We start from the raw sequence: 23,331 nt of genomic DNA, 5'->3' as shown, positions 1-23,331 counted from the left end.
AGGGTTTGAGCTTGTGGAAAGACAAATGATGCACGGTCCTTGTGGATTGGATAGACCAAAATCACCCTGCATGAAGAACAAGGAATGTTCAAAAAAATATCCAAGAAAATTTACAGAGCATACATCGATTGACAAATCTGGTTACATAATATATCGTCGGCGTCAGGATGAAAATAAATTTGTTATCAAGGGAGGAACAAGATTGGATAATCGCTTTGTTATTCCACACAACGTGGCTATTCTCAAAAAATACCAAGCTCATATAAATGTGGAGTGGTGCAACAGAAGAAATGTTGTTAAATATCTTTTCAAATACATTACAAAGGGTGTTGATAAAGCAACTATTGTGATAGAAAAAGGTCCCAATGCCTCAGGAAACACTCAAGATAATGGACCAACAAAGAGACCAAGAGACGAGATAAAAGAATACCTTGACTGTCGATACTTATCTGCTTGTGAAGCAATGTGGTGAACGTTTGGATACCACATACACCAACGGAAACCTGCAGTTCAGAAACTTATAATCCATCTACCTGGACAACAAAGCCTAACTTTTAAAGCTACAGCTGATCTCAGTCAAGTCCTGTCTAGAGAAAATATTGGGAGAACAATGTTTACAGCGTGGATGGAAAAAAGCGAAGAATGTGAAGAGGCTCGGGAGTTAACTTATTTGGAATTTCCTACAAGATTTACTTGGGACGACGACAAAAAAGTCTGGATGGAACGACAACGGATAGGGATTTCAACAATAGGAAGAATAGTCAACATTCACCCAGCATCTGGGCAATTATACTATCTAAGGATACTAATCAATAACATAAGAGGACCAAGAAGTTTTGACGAAATACTAACAGTCGATGGCCAAAGATATGAAGATTTTAAATCAGCATGCTATGCTCGCGGTTTACTAGACTTTGACTCTGAATGGCATGATGCAATGGATGAAGCTATACAATGGGCTACACCTTATCAACTACGACAACTATTTGTTTTATTATTGATATATTGCGAAGTGGGCAGTCCAATAAAATTATGGGAACGCTGTTGGAAATCACTCGGTGAAGACATGCCTTACAAACAACGCAAGATTTTCAACTTTCAAAGGCTACACCTAGAAGAGCCTGATATTCAAAAGTATACTTTGATTGAGATAGAGAAGATAATGCACCAGTATGAGCACTCACTAACTGAGTTCGAAGATATGCCACAACTAGAAGTCGACGTTTTAAAGGATCTAGGTAACAGCTTGTTAAATGAAGAATCAAGATACAATGTACAAAAGGAGAAAAAAGATCACAACAAACTTCTAAGCAGTCTAAATGTTCAGCAAAAGCAGGTTTATGATGCAGTTATGGAGTCAGTTGAAAATGGTTTGGGAAAATTATTCTTCTTATATGGTCCTGGTGGAACAGGGAAAACGTACCTTTATTCAACCATCATTTCTGAGTTGAGATCAGAAAGAAAAAATTTTCTCCCTGTTGCTTCATCAGGCATCGCAGCATTGCTTCTACCTGCAGGAAGAACGGCACATTCACGCTTTAAAATTCCGATGGATCTCAATGAAGATTCATTATGTCATATAAAGCCAGGAACGATATTAGCAGAACTAATAGAGAAAACTGATCTTATCATATGGGATGAGGCGCCCATGGCACATCGGTACGCATTTGAGGCGGTTGACAGAACATTACGAGACTTGATGTCCATGAAAAAATCAAAAGCTAAAGACCAACCTTTTGGAGGCAAGACTGTAATACTAGGTGGGGACTTCAGACAAACACTACCAGTTATTCCACAAGGTTCTCGAGCTGATACAGTATTAGCATCAATTAAACAATCATACTTGTGGGACTCTTGCAAAGTTTTCTCCCTAAAAAAGAACATGAGACTTCAAGAATCACAAGGAAACTTCGCTGCATGGCTACTAAGTGTTGGAGATGGAACTGCACCTACAAATGAGACAAAAGATGTCAACGAAGATGATGGTCAGATGGTAGTAGTTGATCCTAAATTCATAATGCAATCAACTGGAGATCATTTACAAGATATTTTTAAAGCCACAAATGCAGAGAACAAGTTATCAAAAAGCACATATGCAAGCGTTACAGAGAGAGCAATCCTAACTCCACGAAATGAGACAGTTGATGAGATTAATACATACATGTTAGAACATCTACCAGGAACATCGAAGGAGTATCTCAGCTTAGACAGTATGGGCAAGGGTGACACAGTAAATACTGCCTATGAGTCTCTATATATTGTTGAGTATTTCAACTCACTAGAGTTCCCAGGACTACCAAAACATCAGTTGGCTTTGAAAGTAGGAGCTCCAATAATGCTGATTCGCAACATTAACCAAAAAGAAGGTCTATGCAATGGCACAAGATTAATTGTAACACGTTTGGGAAAAAGACTGATTGAGGGCGAAAGAGTCACGGGCACACACGCTGGTCAAAAAGTGATTTTGCCACGGATAATCTTATCGCCACCTGACTCAAAGCATCCTTTCACACTTCGAAGACGTCAATTCCCAGTCAGAGTATGCTATGCAATGACAGTTAACAAAACCCAAGGACAAAGCTTAAAATCAGTTCTTCTCTTTTGCCTCAACCAGTTTTCAGTCATGGTCAGTTGTATGTGGCGCTCTCACGTGTAACATCTCATACAGGTTTAAGCATTCTAAAACCCCATAATGATGCAGAGAACACAGTAAAAAATATTGTCTACAAGGAAATATACAACGGGCTACCTAGAAATTAAGGCCAAAACGAAGATTGAATAAGAAGCTTATAGTGCTGTCAAACGAATTCCCAATTCCCAATTGATATGATGATTTATCTAATCCTCGCCCTTCTTGGTAGTCTCGGCAGCCAACCTCATCCATTTCCATAATGTGTCCTTAATCGAACCAATCGTATTTGCCACCAAAACAATATTAATAATAGGATTAGGATGCGAATATCAGATAGAGAATAAAAGAAGAAGACAGGGGCAGGAGAAACGTAAGGATTCAACTCAGTCAATTTCGATTTTGAAATCTAATAACCAAAAAAAACAAAGGAATCATTACCGGAGATGTTTTTTCACCGGATCTGATATGAATAGATGCTTCGGCGGAAACCTTAGGGTTCTTGAAGTTTCGTACATCAGGTGGGAGGGTACAGGGAAGGAGATGCGATTGGAGGCGATCCTCCAGCTTCGACATGAGACCAACCATAAGCTGCCTGCGCGTGGGTGACACGTACGGGAAATCCATGAATTTCCGGTGGAGATTATCGTCCATTGACTGGGATTGAGCTCGAACTCTGAGTTTGTTTGAGAACCGCGATGTGTTTGTTCGAGTTGGAGTTAACGGCGAGAGAGAAGAAGAGTAGAGAGTGTTGCAAAATATTCTCGACATCGTTTATATGTGGCTATATGATTAAATCACATGACTTCTTCTTTTATACTACTACACTAAAGTTTCTTTAAAAATTTACATTTAACACACGTGTACTTCTATTGGTAGTTTTGTATTTTTTTTTTTTGGTATAAACTATAGTACTTATTTCTAATGTTTTGTAAACATATTTTTATAACTGCTTTACTAATAGGCCAATAAGAAAATGTAACATTTTTAAATTTGATATTTCTAATAGTTAGCAAGAGAAATTGACAAATCATATTTCTATAAAAAAATTTCTATACTTCTACTATTAATAAATTTTATATTCATATTAAATTTTTAAATAAAAATTAGAAATTTTTTTCTATACTTCTATATCTATATTTTAAAATATTATAAATATTTAAACTCTATTAAAATTTTAAATATTATAAAATATTATATATTTGATTTTTTTAATATCTTGAAAATATCTTATTTATCTCTCTTTGTGTTTTATATATTTTATGAGCTGTAAAACATGTTTTTGTGTATGATTTTATAAGTAATTTAATAGTATTTCAGTAAAAAAAAATCTTTTTGGGTCTAAGAAAAAATGATTGACGTCGCAAGACCTTGGTTTGATGTTGTTTGAGTTAATTTTTGAGCTTTAAAGAAAAAAGATCAACGACAAGCAAACATGTTTTATTAGCTATACATGTGTTCATATTACTTTCTCCGCAAGTAATTTGCAATTTTGTAGTATTAAAGATTTTGGTTTGGAAGTTTCATATGTGTGGATCTAAAACGGAGTAAGTATACGAGTGAAAGTATCAATAAATTAAGTGTATGTGGTGACTATGTTGATCCATGAATTGCACAAAATTTACGAGAAAATAGGAAATGATTTTGGTTTTGGAGTTTGATGGGTTAACAAGTTGTGTGATAGTCTAAAAATATGTTTTAAATGATTATTCAGTAAAATAATGTGAGAAAGCTGAGGAGAAAGAAGAAGAAGAGTATAACGAAGAACCGGACAGTAAAAGTAATGATGATAATTATCATGAAAATTTAACGATGAAAATGACGAGAAATAATATGAATAGTAAGAAAACAGTGGAAAAAACATGAAGACATAGATAGTGGCGGTCAAATAAATATGAGAAAACGAGATTAAGTCATGATTTTAAAAAATGTTCATTTGTATGCTGGTCAAAGAAATTGTTTAGTATATGCAAGGTACCAGTTTGATCTACCTCACCTGGACGTCCAGTTAAATTTATGGTTCTTTAGATCAAATTTGATTTTTTAACACAACTGATTTTTATATATTTTGTTTTAATTGTGTATCTGAAATAATTTTTTTACTTTAATAGTAATTTAAATTTTTCTCTAAAATAATATTTTATAACTATTATCAATTATATATAATTTTCACTAAAATATATAAATTAAACTCACGCGTATCGTAAATTCAAAACCTAGTAAATATAAAATTGTTAGGCCCTGTGAACAATTGGCTTAACGATATCCCCAGTTTATGTATATAATTTATTGATTGATTGATTCTTGTTAAACTCAAATTTAGTATTTTCTTAAAATATAAGAGCACCAACTTGAGAAATTATTTCACGTGAGAATTTGAATTTTTATTTCCAAAAACGCAATAGAGAGGAAAATAAACCAACATTTTAATACATTATATGGTTTGTCCACAGCTGAATATAAACAACAATTATTACAAAATATTGGATGGACGATATAACTACATATAATCTATAGAGTTCTGGTAAAGGCAAAAGTTTAGTTTCTTCCAGATGTAGCGATCGCGGACGGGGCCGTATCATCACACACATTCTCGCCTGAAAGCTCCTCAAGTGACTTCCCTTTAGATTCAGGCACTAAAAACGTCATGATCATACCAACAAAGTTGATAACACCAAGCATGATCAACGAGTTCTTGACACCAATACCCGGTGGATATCCTGCGTCAGTCTTGGTTTTATCCTTTGACTGAGCTGCGTATAAGAATCCAAACGCACCCACGATGGCACCCGCCTTTCCTGCCGCGGCTGATATTCCATGACAAGTGGATCTTAGCCTGGCCGGGAAGATCTCGGCAGGAACCACAAATGTAGTTGCATTTGGACCAAAGTTTGCAAAGAAGAAAGTTAGGGAATATATAATGACGAAACCGATACGGTTGTCTGGTTTAATCCAGTGATCGTAAGGGAAGGCTATAGCAAACATAAAGACTGTCATGAAGAAGAATCCCATTAGCTGGATTGCAAATCTTCCCATAGTATCAATAAAGGCAACTGTGAACCAGTAACCTGGAACCGTACTGCAGAGCGCGATGAGAGTCTGAGCCCTACCAATCTTGTAAACCTCATGGATGGCATTCATTGTAGCCGCACGTGGGATCCATCCGATTGCGGAAAAGATATCTTTTTGAAATAAGTTTTGGCTGTAAAACGCGATGTCAAGCAAAAACCAAGTAGAGGTAGTTCCGAGGAGAGGGAAGTCCATGGCGTTTAAGGAACTCCCTCGAGAACAATCCGTAGTTGAGTTTAGGATCTCTTACAATTTTTTCAGCACTTTCTTCCTCAGCTTCAAGATCCACTTGCAAGACTTTAGACATGTCTTGCGTGGCTTGTTTAAGGTTTTTGGCGACTAAAGCTGTGTAACGAGCCGTTTCGGGCATTTTCATACGCCAATAATATGTCATAGCGGCTGGGAGAGCACCCACCATAAGGATGATACGCCACAAGTAATCAGCTTGAGGTACAGTCGAGGCAACGGGGTCTACACTATAGATCGGTGATGGAAATTGGTGATCGAAAATACTTGAAAATATGAGCGCAACAATACCCCCAGCCATGATCCCAAACCCTTGCATAGCGAACACAGCTGCGATGAAGGCACCACGTGTTTTCTTGTTTGCATACTCCGACATGATCGTCGCTGACAGTGGGTAGTCACCACCAAAAATATATAATTGAAATCGATTAACAAATGACTTATATATATATATATATATATTTAAATAACTAAATATTCCTTTTCGTATTAGAGTCGCTAATCTTCTTTATTTACAACTATAAATATATTTTTCTATATAATTTGTACGTCTTAATAAATTATGATAATAATTAATATATCCATTTATTCATTCAATATCATTCAGTATTATTAATATATTTATTTTATAAAAGTAATATCAATATTTATTCGTGTATCAAAATAAAATCCAAAAAACTCGGCTGTGTGTGATATATAATTGTAAAAATAAAGTGGATTCTTTGGTTATAAAAACAAAGTTTATGTGATAAAAGTACCTGAAGAAACAAAGAGTGGTCATGACTCCTTTTGGACTGTTCCCAAAGGAGAGACCGGAGGCCACGGAACAGAGAACCATCATGATCAAAGTGATCCCATACACCTTTTTCCGGCCTAGTTTGTCTCCAAGCCACCCAAAGAAGAGCTGACCGGCAAGTGTCCCACAAAGAGCGACACCATTGACTGCGGCCGCTACTTCTGGAGGGAGTGTTCCGGGCTTTTCTGCACCAGCCTTGTGGTAGTAGATGCGGCCTAGGAGCTTTGTGACCAATGAGATACAAAAAAGATCGTAGGCATCAGTGAAGAAACCCATTCCGGCGATAACAATCGCTGTGAAATGGTAAAGTTGTGTTTTGGCCACATCTAATGCTTTGAGCAGTACTCCTAACTGTTGACCTTCCGCCATTGCTACAAAGACAATAACCAATAAATTAGGACTGGATTTTTTTTGCTATTTACTACAATTCTATTTTCATCATTTCATTATTTCATGTTTCTTTAGAAGACAAAGGATTAAGCATTCTTTGCATAAGAATCCACAGTAATTTAGATGGATTGTCGTAGTTAGAAACGTAAACTAAATATTAACGTAGATTCAAAAAAGACCAACAATGAACTCAACTAAGTTAACTAACCTTTAAGCTTATACTGAAGCTTTTTGATTGTTGGAATCCAAGATATAAATAAAGTTAAACGACTGAAGAAAGTTATGTGTTAAACTTTGATATTTATGACTGAAGATATCTCAAAAGTTAGAAATGTATGTGCTACTTATAGACCAAAGTTATAATTCAATGTCAACGTAAGTAACTCTATAAATCGGAATCTAAAAGAGCATATGCTCTCATCTTGGTTGTGTTTTATAAATTGTATTATAAGAAGAACCTCAATAATACGTAATGATAATGAAACTACATAGTATGATGCATATAAATTCAATTTATTCGCGCTTCAGTCGTTTACTACGACCAGTGAATACATAATCTTTTTATTATATGTTTAAAATACATACTCTTAATATGTAGAAATATATAAAATTTGTTTTGCTTGCTTTAATTGTATATTTGTAAGTTGGGTGATACAATCTTCTTGAAGTTCTGTTTGAACAAAAACAAAATAATTACAAAAACATAAATGTTATATACATAACGAAATGGATACGATTCGTCTCCAAGCCACTTGCAAATGTTAGAATGTCTAAACTAAACATAATTTCATGAAACGTATTTTTTTATATGATCATTTATAAGACTTACCTAAACAATTCAATCTTCTACAGGAAAATTGTGAAAATAAATTAATGTTCTTAATTATTACTACTAGCTTCGATTGAGATAAGAAATTAAAACTCTCTATCTCCCAATAGATAAATCCACGTTTTCTGTTGAACAAACATATTTATATGTTTAATTTGTTAAACAAGACGGTCACAAATTTCAACTCTGTATGTTCATATTACTATTTAATATGTTTATTTTTCAATGGATGTATTTTATGGATTTTGCATAAATTAAGACAATAATATACTACTAACTAAAAATACATTATGTCCACCAACAGCTAACTCCAGCAGTTAAACATCCCCAAACTGCAAGCAAGAGGAATGTGACAATAATGAATTAATGATCCACTAATTAAAATTATTTTCTCCTAGAAAAAGGAGAAAACAGCTAACACCAACCAATTTATCTCTTCTGGTTGCGTTCGCGGTTAAATATAATATTGTGGTTATATATGCGATTGCGGTTAAATATAATATTGTTTTAGATTGTTTGATATAACAGTGGGTTGTTATAACCGGTTAAGATTCGGTTTAGCATGTATATAAACACAAATTGTATACTTTTACTAATTAATGAGAATAATACTTTTATTTTGTTATCGCTAACCTAATCTTGATATGGTATTAGTGCACAAAAACGAAGAAAACTTCTGCCATGGATTCTTATTCCTTTGTCTACGACCAAGTCTGCGTCCACGACCATGTCCACGTCCTGCAACAGCACCACCTCTAACCATCTGCACTACCATAAACATAAGGCTAAGCAAACAATCTAAACCATACACAAAACACAACTTACCGTGGAATCACATTGAAGCTCGAAAAGGATGTTTTAGGACTTCCATGCCACACACAATTGACTAACTCACATAATCAGTCAAAGCTTGCAATCTCAAACATCAACAACAGAAACCTAGTGAACCGGTACCTAGAACCATAAGGGCTCTCGTACCAAATTGAAACAATCCGACCCCTTTTTTAAAATATATTATTAAACTAGTGATCCCATACTCACTAACATCCTAACTTCAATCAACATACAGCCATAAAATATGAAACAAAGGAATCTCAGGCTTAGATCAGCCATGGTCATGCACTCACCTTTCTAACAGAAGATTATGACCAAAACTTGACGAAAGCACACTCCTAGCAAGCTCCTAAGATCATCTTCATCGGGAGGGTCTGCATAAATATCTAAATAATAAACAAAGCAAACAATCTAAACCATACACAAAGCACAACTTACTGTGGAATCACATTGAAGGCTCGAAGAGGATATTTTAAGACACCATGCCACACACAATTGACTAACTCACATAATCAATCAAACCTTGTAATCATAAACATCAACAACAAAAACCTAGTGAACTCGTACCTAGAACCTTAAGGGCTCTGATACCAAATTGAAACGACCCGACCTATTTTTTTAATATATTATTATACTAGTGATCCCATTCTCACTAACATCCTAACCCCAATCAACATACAACCATAAAATAGGATAACAAAGGAATCTCAGGCTTAGATCACCCATGGTCATGCACTCACCTTTCTAACGGAAAATTCTGACCAAAACTTGACGAAAGCACAATCCTAGCAAGCAAGCTCCTAAGACCATCTCCATCGGGAGGGTCTGCATAAATATCTAAATCAAACAAAATTAATAAACAACGAAAAATTAGGAAGGAAACAAAAAAGTGGGTCTACTCTAAGACAGACACGGGATGAGAAAAAAAATTAACACATGTCCTTCTATTAGTGGTTCAACTGTATTAAAAAATTTACTATGTCTGCCAATTGTGTGGGTTCAATGGCCAGTGCGGTTGTGGCCATGATTGACGTCTGCATCCCCTACCCAAACCGCCACGTCCGCATCTGCGGCCCCTATTGTTGTTGTTGTCACGGTAGCCAGAGTTGTCGCGGTAGCCAGAGTAGTCTCAAAAAACTAGAGTTGTTGCGGTTGCGGTGGTTGTTGTCGCGAGACCCGGAGTGTTGATGACGATGGGAGGATAGATAGAGAATGCTTGGAGAGTGGTTGAGCCATTGTAAAGATGTCAAAGAAGAGGGAGAAAAACAGATGAGTGAATGGAAGAGAGAGGAACGAGAGAGAAAGAAGAAGAGGAACAAGAGAGAGATCGGGAATAAGACTTTGGAGAAGGGGCGGCTCTTTTGTGTTTTTAGGGTGTTTTTTATTTAGAATAATGGCTATGATACTATGTTACTCAATAATGTGAATTACCTTTGTATTTATTGGTTGTACGATATATATACAAGTATAGGAGAGTGTTCTCCAAGTATTAGCTTTACATAGATCGGAAGTGAATATTACATATTCCCTTATCTATCAATTAGAATATAATTAAACAATTAAAAAGAAAATTTTGTTTTAAAGACATTTTAATGGATGCCACCGATAATGATACTCTAACACGTAGACATTTTAATGGATGCCACAACTTCAGATCTCCACCCACAGAGGCAAATCACACCAAGAACAGGTAGAAATCTCAAGAACACTCAAACAAACTTCTCTTTTTCTCTGTTTTCTCTTTGGAACGGCAAACAACACTAAACCCCATGACCTAGGTCGACTTTCCGCTTAAATAAACCGGTTATAAGGTTTCACTTAAACCAAACCGAACTAAATCGGCGATTTAAGACAATTCGGTCAAACCGAAAATTAGTGGTGTCGATCGACACTCCCTCAAAATCACATAACTTGGTTTGCGAATGTTACATTAACTACATTGTTATACACTAAAATTACTAAATGTTTTACTATATTCTCGATACATATTCTCGATACATATTTTTAATATTGTATAATTTGTTATATGTCTCCAAAATAGATTTTTAGTGAGTTTTTAATAACTTAATAAAATTAATAAACTCTATATGAATAGAATGATACTTGTCAAAAAAATTATGAAAAACATACTTTATTATATAAAGATTTCATAAACCAACGCTTGAAGTTACAATCCAAATTTACAAACAATAGAGAAAAAAAACACACACACACGTAGCCACACAACGAAAAAAAAAAAAAAAAAAACAGCTTCAAAAAAAATTACGAAATTCAAAATCCGCTTGCTCCCTTATCATTGAATAACGTTGGCATAGTTGCTAAACAGTTATTATGCGGACTGTTATGGAGTCATTAGTTGTAGCCTTTCGAACTCTGTGAACTCAGAATCGACTGCACAAACACATGTTTGGATCAAACGGTTAGAGATTTCGAGCTTGTTTTGTAAACAATGATAATAACAGCTAATGTATGACTATAACTTACTAGTAAGTGAGCGCAACAAAAGGTGTTCAAACCGATCTAAAGTTTTTTTCTTTTTTTTCTATTGGGTTGAAAGCAGATCCAAAACTTAGACCTGTTTAAATCATCCTAAACATATTTTAATAGAAATATAACATTTTTAAACAAAATAAAAATAAAAACTCCAAGTTACGCAACCAAAAAACCTCTAAATTAATATTGACTTGGCCGAATAAAGTTAACACCCACCATACCATAGTGTTACGTTTCGCTTAAGTTAGGTTTAATTCGGCGAAGACAACACACTAATCCAATGTTTTGATTAATGTGATAAATGTATACCTTGACTTTAGGATAAGGGAAGCTAGTTTTAACACCACCTCTGCTTCCAAAACTGAACTTTGATTTTTTGTCATTAGGTTTTAAGATCTGAAATGAGCAGGTCAAATCATCATCCACACTCATCATCGCACCTGCATTGTCGAACTCCCCACAGTAATTCGGCGCAGAGAATATCGTCACAAGCTGCTTATTCGCAAAGAACTCGAATCCGTCTTCAACAACCTGTCACAAAATCCTTACTTGAGTCAAAAGGAAACACATAGAGAGAGTGTTTCTTTGGGCACAAGGAACTCTAAACAAACCTGGTGAGCTCTACAAATTAGGTCAAGGTCGAGTCTTTTCAGAAACCCCGAAACTGTATCCGATCCAAAAGTGTAAGAGACTCCGCGATCATTAGGCCCCCAACCTCTGACATCTTTGTCAGGATCAGACCACAACAGATCACAAAGTAAACCGCGATCAGGAATGTCCGTGGGACGACGAAGATCCCTAATCTGTCTCAAGCTAAGAAGCTCCGGGGAGAGCCCGCCGTGCATACAGAGAATCCGGTCATCGATGAGTGCAGCGACAGGAAGACAATTGAAGCAATCGGTGAAGATTCGCCAAATCTTGACACTGAATCTGCGTTTACACTCGTCGTAAAAGCCGTAAATGCGATTGATTGAGGCACTTTCATGGTTTCCTCTAAGAAGGAAGAAGTTTTCAGGGAATTTGATCTTGTAAGCGAGTAAAAGACAAATCGTTTCGAGGCTTTGCTTGCCGCGGTCTACGTAATCTCCAAGAAACAAGTAGTTTGAACGAGGAGGGTATCCTCCGTATTCGAATAGTCTCAAGAGATCCGGATATTGTCCATGAATGTCCCCTGTTTTGTTTTTGTTTAACCAAAAGATAACATAAGAACAGAGCAATCTCAGAGAAGAAACCCGAGAGAAACAAAGAGAAGCCTACCGCAGATTTTGACAGGAGCTTCGAGTTCCAAGAGATTTGGCTGTCTCATAAAGATATCTCTAGAGACAAAACAGAGCTGTTTAATCTCTGTTTCAGACAACTGAACAGTCTTTCCTGGTTTCTCTCTAGCTTCAAGCAATCTATTGATCACCGAGTTTAAAGTACCAGCATCCATTGATAAACCCTCAAGAAACAGATTAACAATGAGAGGAAACAACAACGACGAGAGAGTCTCTGTAAGGTTTATATTAAACTGAAGCTATTAACAATATGAAATAAATTAAAATAAGTTTGGAGCTTTTTATGTTCTTTTATGCTCTTTGAGAAAAAGAACGGTGATTGTCAAATTGAAGAAGGGGCTTTATAAATCCGCGTTCAAGAATATATTCTTCATACCTTTTTAGCAACAGACATGTGTTCAGACTTACCTACATTGTCCTAACTTCAACTACATCATGTAATAATCAGATGCTAACTAATTTAGAAACATTTTTTTCATGTCTTTTGTTAACCTTTACATGCTTTTAATCCATTCAACTACGTTATGGTTTGAAGTCAAGATCTTTCGACGGGTAACTCAGAGTGCGGAAAACGATTCTTTCTTCGTCAGAGTATCAATGTTTTTGGATTTGCTCGCATAATATCATCAAAGCAACTTGACTAATGTACAAGAACATATTCGTTATGAAACCACAGGATGTGAGAGGACACCACAAGGAATAACGAGGAAAGAGAAAGATTGGAGAATATTAGTTTTGCTTTTGCCCATTACTTCTATTAGAAACCAAAAAAGGAGAAAAGAAAGATTCCAAAGTTAGGAAGAAACAAAGAGTGATGCTTCCTCTAACTACTTCTAGATCGTTTCGTTTTCTTAGCTGTATTTTAGACATAGTAATTCGAAAATAAAAGTAGAACAAGATTCATTCATGGACTCACATGACTCCATAAAAAATTAAGAAAAAAAAAAATCTTCTTAGTTATAAGCATTTAAAACTTGTGCATGTTTATCTCAGTCATAAACAGCAAGCTTCTTATACTCTTCACCTTTAATGGCTAACCACATGACATCTTCAGGATTCATGATCCCACCTTCTTCAAGAAACAGAGTCAGTAGATTTTTCGAAAACCCGCTAACCATAGCCACTCCTTTCTGCTTAGCCACCACAGGTGTAGCCGACGAGTCTCTTAAGTTCCAAAATACAATTTCCGGAACATTCTGAAAACCGTTCTCCTTATACTTCCTCTGAACCACCTCATAATCTGTCTCCCATTTCTCCTTGGACTGTTTCTTCAAATGTCTGTTTCCTGTTGCTTCATCAAACTCCATGTCACTGAACACAAACAACCGCTTAATCATCTGATCATCAGTTATGTTATTCTTGACTGCAACCTTAAGAATCTGATCAAACACCTTTTGGAAATCTGTGTTTACTCCCCAATCCATTTCTCTAACAAACTCACTCTTTTCCATCAGACTCGAACCCGTTATAATATGAAGCTGCGGCTTTTTGCTAAAGGTAATAACTTTCCCTTTCCAGGGCTCTTCATTAAGTTCCGAAACCAATAGCCCGAGCGCCACACAAACCTCCATAGGTGTACCAGTCATGCTTCCCGAGACATCGCAAACCGCTAGTGAACTCTTCAGCTTCCCTTTCTTGGCAAGATCATCCACCATCCTCTTCCATTGAAGCTCTGCAACTTCTGCGCCAACTTCACTATCCTCCAGCTGCTTTATTATCTGATGAGGAAGCAACGCACCAGCCGCAATCTTCTCCTTCCCGGATTTCACATCCTCCAGAAACTTACTAAACCTCTCACTATCATGTTCCACAGAGAGCCTCTTGTAATTCTTCATAGCCACAGAAGCAACTCTCTTATACTTCAACAAATCCCATCCGTTTGCACTCATAGACAACTCAGGCAACTCGAGCGCTTTATGCAATGGCACAAGAACCTCTTTCCTCAACCGATCCCTAATCCTATAAGCATAATGTGCTTCTTCGATTCCTTCATACTCATCTCTAGAAAACAACCTTCTAGCAATTGCCTCACATATTAAAGTAGTCTTATCATACGAAGAATCAACCGAAGGACACCACTTCGAAGCTAAACCAATCTTATTCAGCTCATTCGAATTCAAATACTTCAAATCCGATTTTAACAAATCCGCAAACAAATCAGCAATTCCATCAAAGAGTAATCTGTAGTTAGCATCAGAGTTATACCTCTCTAAAGCTTTCTTTGCCTTCTCAAACTCTCTCTGTTTCTTTAAAGCCCTAGCCTTGACAGGACCACTAATCTCCTCTGCAGTTTCCAAAACACGATCTTCCAGTTCACTGCAAATCTCTGAGCGTATCTTGTTCCGCTTGAATGGCTTCTGGACCGTCTTCCTCCAAATCCGACTGTGTCCTCTGTCTATCTGCTGACCTTCCAAGATCGGATACAGAATCTCAGGCAAATCTTTGAAATACCCAAAACCAACAAGAGCAGGGAGATTCAAAGCTAGGGTTTTGGGGTGATTCTTGTAAAGCCAAAACGCAGCTGTGTAAAAACCTTCTTTATCTGATTTCCCAGTTCCTCTAACTCCTCTGAGATTGCAGACGAGCTTCAACGTAGTCAAAGGATCGTGAGACCAAGAAACTGCAAGCCTTTGGACTAGATCTTCTGGAGAAGTGTTGGGAACTACGTGGAAGAAGAAATCGAGACATGGGTTCCCGGAGGAGAGAAACGTGGGCGAGAAGTTTTCTGTTAAACCCTTTGGTGGTTCTTCGAGGTTTAGAGTAGCGGTCAAGTCGTAGTCATCGGAAACAGGGTTTTTTGGTGAATTGATTGTAGCTGGTTTGTGGGTTGGTGTCTCGACGTTGGCGACGGAAGGTGGGCCAAGAAGGGTCGCAGTGGAAGAAGTCATTGAAAGAGAGAGAGAATTGGTTATTGTTTCGGACGCTTTCACAAGGGTTTCTCAAGGGATTTGTGTCGCTTTCACTAGGGTTTCTCAATGGTAAATGTATTTATAGGTAGAAGAGAAACCCTAAAACTGAAAAATTGTTCAGCTTGGAGAACAAGTAACTTCGAAAATTTGGATGCACCTTAATATTTAATATTTGGGAAAATTACAGATTAAACTTTCAAAGTGTCACTGAGTAGCACTCTAAACCTTGAGATATTTTCACTAACACTATAAACATTTAAAATGATTTCACTAACACTTTAAACCTTAAAACTAAATTTCATGTTTGTACCGCCACCAAAAATAACGGAACAGTAATATCCGTCAACGTGAAATAGTTAAACTATGTTGGTTCGATTTAAATACTTATTTATTTATTTAATTTAATTTAATTATTTATGACGATTGATAAAAAAAAATTAAATACATCAAAGCAAAACAAAAATGAAGAATCATAGGTAAGGTTAAAACATTTGACAAATGTAAAATTGATGACGACAATATATTTAGAAGATTCATTGGTTTCCAATGAGAAATCAATCGATTTGAATCAAAATCCAGTGGACATGTATTTATTAAAAGGATTAGTAATGTGAAGAATAACATCGTAATTTTTTTTGTTTACAATGAAGATAAACACTAATCTATTTTTTTATATTTTTATTTATTTAAAAAAAATAAAACTAATTATAATTTAAATTAAGCCAACAAAGTTAAACTATTTTGCGTTGACGGATATTATTATTCTATTATTTTTTATGGCGGTACGAAAATCATTTTAAAGGTTTATAGTGTTAGTAGAATCATTTTAAAGGTTTAAAGTTTTAATAGATACATGAAAAAGTTTTAATATTTTAATAAATACATGAAAAAGAAAACTCGGAAAATTATAAGTATGTATATCAATCATAACTTCGAAGCTTAGGCATGAAAAAGAAAACTCGGAAAATTATAAGTATGTATATCAATCATAACTTCGAAGCTTAGGCATGTCGTTTTTACAACTAAATAGATTTTTTTTTTAATATACAGTAATATCATTTGAAGGGTGATAAGATCTCGATGGTAACTTTTCTTTAGTTTTGGCCCTTTTGGGGGAAAAGAGAAATATTAATAATTTGAAAATTATATTTTTAAATTAAAAAAAATACAATGGTAATGAAAATGAAATATTCATCATATATATATATATATATATATATTCAGTCAAACTAAAATTAATGCCACATCACTTATAAACTAATAATTAATAGAAATGAGTTAGGGTAGAATTAGAATTTTAATGTTCTTAAGAAACCGTGAGTATGAAAATAACAATTTTTAATTCTTAGATATTAAATTACATATTTTTATTACTTAGTATATTATTCTTCCAACCAAAAATAACCGGAGTATAATTTTTCCAAATAAAAAATAGATAGATTATTTTTTGAAATTGTTTTTTTTTCTTTTTTTATTAGATATTCAAAGTTCTACATTATTAATTTATATGATAACTATAACTATATTAATAATATTCCTCATAAAGATATTAAATGCCCAACTAAAATAGTAGCTAATAATTTTGATGATGTATGCTTTACGTTGGTCTAAAACCGCATGAACCGAAGGATTGTTCCATCTAGGAAACAGATGTTTCTGGTGAAATGGTGGGTGATTGGTTTGACGAGCGGAGTGTTTCCGGCTACGGAAGGTGGACCCAAAAGGGTCGGAGTCGAAGAAGCCATTGAATCCATACACCATTTGAATTGCTTCTTATGATGCCAACTTGTTGCCAACAACTCCAATTTTGCAATCATTATGTGTAGTACATTCTCCAAACCGATTTTTCTTTCGATATTCCATACAAAATCAATTGAAACTTGAAGAAATCCCGATTTTCTGAAATCTACCAAGTTCGGGGTGCTATTAGAACCATTATTAGTCTTGCTGCTTAAAACCAATACTGGCTCACCAAATAATTTAAAATTTGACCATTCTCAAGAAAGTAGGTTGATGAGAAGTATGAGTATAAGGGGTTGAGATTACACAATCTGTAATGGCATTATGAGTGAAATGACATACATTCTTGGGATTTATTGTTTATCCGTTTTTTGATACATCTGATTTCTCGCAATATGTAACGCTAATTGATTATCACAATATAAATTACTCCACGTATTTGAGTAAGACAAAAGGAAATGAGAATATGTTTACTAATTATACCGAAAAATTTATGTTGATAATTTTATTTATCAAAAACAACCAAATGATACAGAATGCCTAAGAAGACTATATTACTACTAATAAAAGGGACAATTTGAGCTCTTTTAGAGTGTCCACCTTATCAAAATTAAAAACTCTTAGGATAAGCCACATCAGCTAAACTAAAATTTAATAGGAAAATATTTGTCATTACTACAATTTTTTTAAGAAAAATAATAATAATATTATTATTACAAATCTTCAAAAACAAAATTTACCGAATCGACAAAGTTTCAAATCTTAAAAAAAAATATGAATCGACAAACTTAAGTTTCAACCTTAAATACCCATCTACTCCCACAATGCCATGATCTCTCCGTTTTAAAGCTTCATCACATAATTTATAAATTCACTTACAATTCAGTTCCATCACCTATGATTTCAAGCTGTTCTCATCTTATTGTTTCACAAATCCATGAGAAGTTCGGCTTTAATAAGTATACAATTCCAAAATCCATGATGCCTACTTCACAAAAAAACCGACGACTCTAGGTAAGATTTCACCCTTCTTTTCTCTTTTTATTATAGATGGGTTTCAAAATTAGCGTCTGATCAATATATTGATATCAAGTGGTTTCGCTTATGTAGAGATAGTGAATTTTCAAACTTGGGTTCTGATCCACATATCGAATTCATGTGGTTTTGTTCATATAGATGCATACCGAGAAACATGAATGAGATAACTGGTCGTATGTTTAGAAACGAGTATTTAGTCTATCTTCATCCTTGATTTTCCCCTTTTCCACGAAAGGCCCCAACGGCGATGGGTACAAATGTCCTCCAAGATCACAAAGGTAGAGTCAGTCCAAACTGGGATAAAATAAGCATCCAAACCATTATAAATCTGACTCTTGCTTTCAATTATACTCAGGCCCTTTAACTTCTTAACAACGTTCTTTAATTATTCAAACCTGTGGTTAATACAAAAGAAAGAAGAAGATAGAGACATGGTTAATCAACTTAGCAGCGCTCCAATTGTTTTCTTTAGCATTTGCATATACTGTATCATTTCAAGTATCACTTAGGTTAATATGATTTTTTGTATATTTTTCAAGCCATATAGTAACTCATTGCAAAGCCAATGTTTTCAGCATCAAATTTATGTGGAAGCTTCAACACGCGCCATGGAATTGGTCAGTTTACGTACTCACGAACAAGTGCCTAATATATTTCTAACCGCCACTTCTAACCACATACAGTAGCAAAGGCGGGAAAAACTACTCCTTAATGTTTTGGTCTCTCATAAATCCAAATTCGTGCAGCCATGAGTCCTGGAATTTTCAGGAGATGATCCAGCTCCCTTATTCTTTTCACTTAGGTACATGTCTTCTCTTCTTTAGTCTTACACTTCAAGAGACCATATGGTGTTTAAGTTCGTTATTAGTTTGTAATTTAATTTGGAATCACAAGCTTACAACTTTGCAAGTTTAATTGAACAGGTTTTTAGGTTCATACACAAACGCCCAGGAAGAAGTGAACACTTTATCAAAGTTTTGTGTTTAATGTCAATAGGTAACATTCTTCCAGTAAATATGTTTTAGTGTTTTACCAAGACAAAAAAAAAATCACTTTAAAAAGAGACTGTCATGTACGTACGGCAGGCTCAGATCCTCGGCGCCAGTCACAACTAAGCTACTAAAGGCTGCTACCCACTCGGGGGTTTACTCCTTGCTCTCTGCATCTGTACATCTCCCCCAAAATACTTTATTTGGCCACGAAAGACTGCATTGCTTGACATTTCAGGTAACTCTCACAGTTTAAACTTTAGTAAAAAATTATCATGTCAACTATGCTTCATAACCTTTTTGAATGATCTGTCATTTTGTTTGATTCATGTGTTAGCCGATCAATAATATACAAGTAGATGAGTAAAGAAAATATATGGCCATACAAAGAGAGTTACTAATCGTTTCTTACTTTTGGTTTAGTTCCATAAATGTCGTTCACGGAAAACTATGGGATGTCGGATAACAAAGATTGGTATGAAGTATCTCAGGAGAAAGATTGATAAATAAATGAAGTAAGAGATACAAAAGAGAGCAGTGTATTTGGTCAATAAGCACTACCAGTGTTTTGGTTCACATAGAATGGTAGTAGAGACATAACTAAGATGGTAAACAAACAAATAAGCTAAGTGATGAGGATGTTTTACAGTACTTTTGCCTTCGTCTTTAATTTTGAATGACTCACTAATGAATGAAGTAAGAAAGGTACAGAACATTCTAAAAAAAATTTGATATCTAACAATTTGTTAATAAATAAAAATGTTTATTAAAATNTACTGATCGTTTCTTACTTTTGGTTTAGTTCCATAAATGTCGTTCACGGGAAACTATGGGATGTCGGATAACAAAGATTGGTATGAAGTATCTCAGGAGAAAGATTGATAAATAAATGAAGTAAGAGATACAAAAGAGAGCAGTGTATTTGGTCAATAAGCACTACCAGTGTTTTGGTTCACATAGAATGGTAGTAGAGACATAACTAAGATGGTAAACAAACAAATAAGCTAAGTGATGAGGATGTTTTACAGTACTTTTGCCTTCGTCTTTAATTTTGAATGACTCACTAATGAATGAAGTAAGAAAGGTACAGAACATTCTAAAAAAAATTTGATATCTAACAATTTGTTAATAAATAAAAATGTTTATGAAAATGTTATCACTCATTGTTACCAAAACATCCCAAGTCCTAAACATTCAAATTTTACATTATGGAATTATATACTTCAGCAGTAATATTAAATCGGAGGTATATATATCAGGACTTCATATACATCAAAAGCCGGATTATGACTTCATTTCATTGTATTTTTCGTTTTTACCATTTCTACCACATAACTTCCGATTTTCCGGAAAGAAGCAATAAAACAAGGTGTTTTCTTTCGAGAAATAAAGAAAATATTTTACAAACTAATATATTTTGATGAGTATATATAACATGCAAAAAATTATATTCAGAATATGAAAAATATATGGTGATACATTAGCTAAATGATAACTAAAAAAAATGCCGTGAAAAATTATAATATATATTTATGTTAAATATATAGTCACGTGAAAAAATTGTTTCTAAAACTAAAACAAACAAGGATATTAAGTTAAAAAGATCTTCTTTTCTGAAGTCAAATATTAAGTTAAAAACATCAGTTTATCATTTGTCAATTTTAAAATTTCATGATTGTGTGTGTGCTTTTGGATCTACAAAAATACAAACAATTTTGTGATAGTATATACCTTCTTCATATCAAAATAGTGAATAAATCTAATATACTCGCCATCCCGGACGTAGCCCGGTATAATCCACTAGTATAAATAAAAGCTTAAAACCGTAAAACCTTACACTCTACAATATTATTAATTAATTAAATAAAACAAAATAATAATGATATTTGAAAATATTCCAAATATTTAGCTTCATCAATTTCTAATAGAATATAAGAAAAACATAATAGTACAATTAAAGAATAAGTTATATTTTAGCATAGAAAGCATATATAGACAAATCTGTTAAAAAAGCATTTTCTATTTTGTCATTTGAAATAAAATCATCTCAAATTTCATAAACAGATTATTAATTCAAATCTAAAACAGAAGATTTTGAAATCCTCACAATAATACAGAATGCCTAAGAAGACTATATATAATAAAAGCTTAAAACCCTAAAACCTTATACTCTACAATATTATTAATTAATTAAATAAAACATAATAGTAATGATATTTGTGTAACGCCCGCGAACTAAAACTCTGCGTTTTGGGGTTGGTGTCGATCGACACCCATGTTGGTGTCGGTCGACACCACTTATTTCTGGTTCGACCAGATTGTTTTAATTATTGATTTGGACCGGTTTGGTTTAAGGAAACTATTGGACCAAGGTTTAAAAAGGAGAAAACGACCTAGGGTTGTGTTTTTGTTGTCTCATGCCGCTTTGAGAGAAAAGAAAAGAGAGAACATTTTTCTTGAGGTTCTAGAGGGAGATTGTGAGATTTAAAGGCTTTGTGGGTGAGATCTTGTTGTGGGAGTGAGGATTCAAGGCTAGGAACGTGTGGGAAGCTTGCTGAGAGTGTGGATTCGTTCATTGTTAGTCAGAAACTTCCTGCAAAGAGGTGAGTGCATGACCATGGCTAATATAAGCCTTTGATTTCCTTGTTCTTGCTTGTTTGTTGTTGTTTTGTGTGTTTTCTTGCTGGGGATTGGATTATACAGGTTCCTAATAATGTTTCCGGCATGGGTTTTGAGTATTGGATGATTTGGAGGAGATTGGGAAGCGAGATCCGACTCTCGGCTTCGTGCGGGTCGTAGTTGCAGGTGGGTGTCGATCAACACCACTTAGTGTCGTTCGACACCAGCAAGAATGGGCATCGATCGACACTGTGGGGTAGTGTCGGTCGACACCAATGCCAGTGTCGGTCGACACTAGGCTGGTGTCGGTCGACACCTCCCTTCCAGCGAGACGATGTTCGTTTCCTGGTTTGTATGTTTTGTTTGTTGTTTGTTTGGAACATTGGAATCGCTGTTGCTTGTGTGTATAGCCCAGTAGATGGGAGGATTGCCTCACTGAATGTTTATCAAATACTCATGCATCTCAATTNTGACCATGGCTAATCTAAGCCTTTGATTTCCTTGTTCTTGCTTGTTTGTTGTTCTTTTGTGTGTTTTCATGCTGGGGATTGGATTATACAGGTTCCTAATGATGTTTCTGGCATGGGTTTTGAGTATTGGATGATTTGGAGGAGATTGGGAAGCGAGATTCGACTCTCGGCTTCGTGCGGATCGCAGTTGCAGGTGGGTGTCGATCGACACCACTTGGTGTCGGTCGACACCAGCAAGAATGGGCATCGATCGACACTGTGGGGTAGTGTCGGTCGACACCAATGCCAGTGTCGGTCGACACTAGGCTGGTGTCGGTCGACACCTCCCTTCCAGCGAGACGATGTTCGTTTCCTGGTTTGTATGTTTTGTTTGTTGTTTGTTTGGAACATTGGAATCGCTGTTGCTTGTGTGTATAGCCCAGTAGATGGGAGGATTGCCTCACTGAATGTTTATCAAATACTCATGCATCTCAATTTGTGTTTGTGGTGCAGGTAAAGGCAAAGTGTGATCGTGGAATCAAGGCAATGAAGAGGAGGATGTTCTAAAGACTCGATTGGTTGTTGTCTGACATTGTTAGGTTGCTAGAGTTGGGTCTTTAGAACTTGCTAGGTTGCCGGTTCCTTGTCCCTTGTTGTTTGATATTAGAATGGTTATGTCTGGATATTGGTTATTCATTAATATTGGATATTTATTGGATATTGATTTTTGTTATTCCGCTATTGGTTGTGATTGTGGTTAGGTGGCTAGTGTGTATGGGACCACTAGCTGTAGTTTATTATTATTTATTATTATTCTTATTATTTATTATTTATTATTTATTAAAAAAAAACTGGTCAGGTCATTTCAATTTGAAAATATTCCAAATATCTAGCTGCATCAATTTCTAAATAGAATATAAAAACATAAGAGTACAGTTAAAGAATAAATTTTATTTTAGCATAGAAAGCATATATAGACAAATCTGTTTGAAAAACACTTTCTATTTCCAATTTTCTATTTTTT

At 35.1% G+C, this 23,331-nt stretch overlaps 3 protein-coding genes, 1 long non-coding RNA gene and 1 pseudogene across 6 annotated transcripts; 2 read left to right on the top strand and 3 right to left on the bottom strand.

The window, feature by feature from the left end:
• Positions 1,067 to 2,656, top strand: LOC104763150 (ATP-dependent DNA helicase pif1-like). Its single transcript, XM_010486560.1, has one exon. It carries the CDS (start codon positions 1,067 to 1,069, stop codon positions 2,654 to 2,656), a length of 1,590 nt encoding a protein of 529 aa, XP_010484862.1.
• On the bottom strand, positions 5,081 to 7,109 carry LOC104760615 (annotated as a pseudogene).
• LOC104760613 (serine/threonine-protein phosphatase PP1 isozyme 7) lies at positions 10,907 to 12,872 on the bottom strand. 3 transcript variants are annotated; one of them, XR_762975.1, is made up of 5 exons: positions 12,544 to 12,872; positions 11,898 to 12,457; positions 11,596 to 11,817; positions 11,278 to 11,368; positions 10,907 to 11,184 (listed from the first exon to the last, which is right to left on the bottom strand). XR_762975.1 is itself a non-coding variant. In XM_010483564.2 (5 exons), the coding sequence occupies exons 1-4, from the start codon at positions 12,716 to 12,718 to the stop codon at positions 11,314 to 11,316; spliced, it is 1,026 nt and encodes a 341-aa protein (XP_010481866.1). In that variant the 5' UTR covers positions 12,719 to 12,872; the 3' UTR covers positions 10,907 to 11,184; positions 11,278 to 11,313. The 3 variants fall into 3 exon arrangements, 2 of the variants coding, with proteins under 2 accessions (XP_010481866.1, XP_010481867.1); XM_010483564.2 differs by having other exon boundaries at positions 11,278 to 11,382; XM_010483565.1 differs by lacking the exon at positions 11,278 to 11,368.
• Positions 13,500 to 15,611, bottom strand: LOC104760612. Its single transcript, XM_010483563.2, has one exon. The coding sequence runs from the start codon at positions 15,449 to 15,451 to the stop codon at positions 13,553 to 13,555; it is 1,899 nt and encodes a 632-aa protein (XP_010481865.1). The 5' UTR covers positions 15,452 to 15,611; the 3' UTR covers positions 13,500 to 13,552.
• Positions 18,862 to 19,890, top strand: LOC104760611. Its single transcript, XR_762974.2, has 4 exons — positions 18,862 to 19,052; positions 19,174 to 19,246; positions 19,336 to 19,477; positions 19,663 to 19,890. It is a non-coding gene; the product is annotated as an uncharacterized LOC104760611 (long non-coding RNA).

This window comes from Camelina sativa, chromosome 18, assembly GCF_000633955.1.
Source record: "Camelina sativa cultivar DH55 chromosome 18, Cs, whole genome shotgun sequence".
In the NCBI taxonomy this organism is placed as follows: Eukaryota; Viridiplantae; Streptophyta; class Magnoliopsida; order Brassicales; family Brassicaceae; genus Camelina; species Camelina sativa.
This window is presented reverse-complemented; position numbering and strand designations above follow the sequence as displayed.

Excerpts from the sequence above, each read along its gene's own strand:
- LOC104763150 (XM_010486560.1), top strand. The coding sequence starts at position 1,067 with ATGCCTTACAAACAACGCAAGATTTTCAACTTTCAAAGGCTACACCTA.
- LOC104760613 (XM_010483564.2), bottom strand. The coding sequence starts at position 12,718 with ATGGATGCTGGTACTTTAAACTCGGTGATCAATAGATTGCTTGAAGCT. Across the intron at positions 12,458-12,543 it reads AGCTCCTGTCAAAATCTGCG|GGGACATTCATGGACAATAT; the intron begins GTAGGCTTCTCT and ends AAAACAAAACAG. Across the intron at positions 11,818-11,897 it reads TAATTTGTAGAGCTCACCAG|GTTGTTGAAGACGGATTCGA; the intron begins GTTTGTTTAGAG and ends ATTTTGTGACAG.
- LOC104760612 (XM_010483563.2), bottom strand. The coding sequence starts at position 15,451 with ATGACTTCTTCCACTGCGACCCTTCTTGGCCCACCTTCCGTCGCCAAC.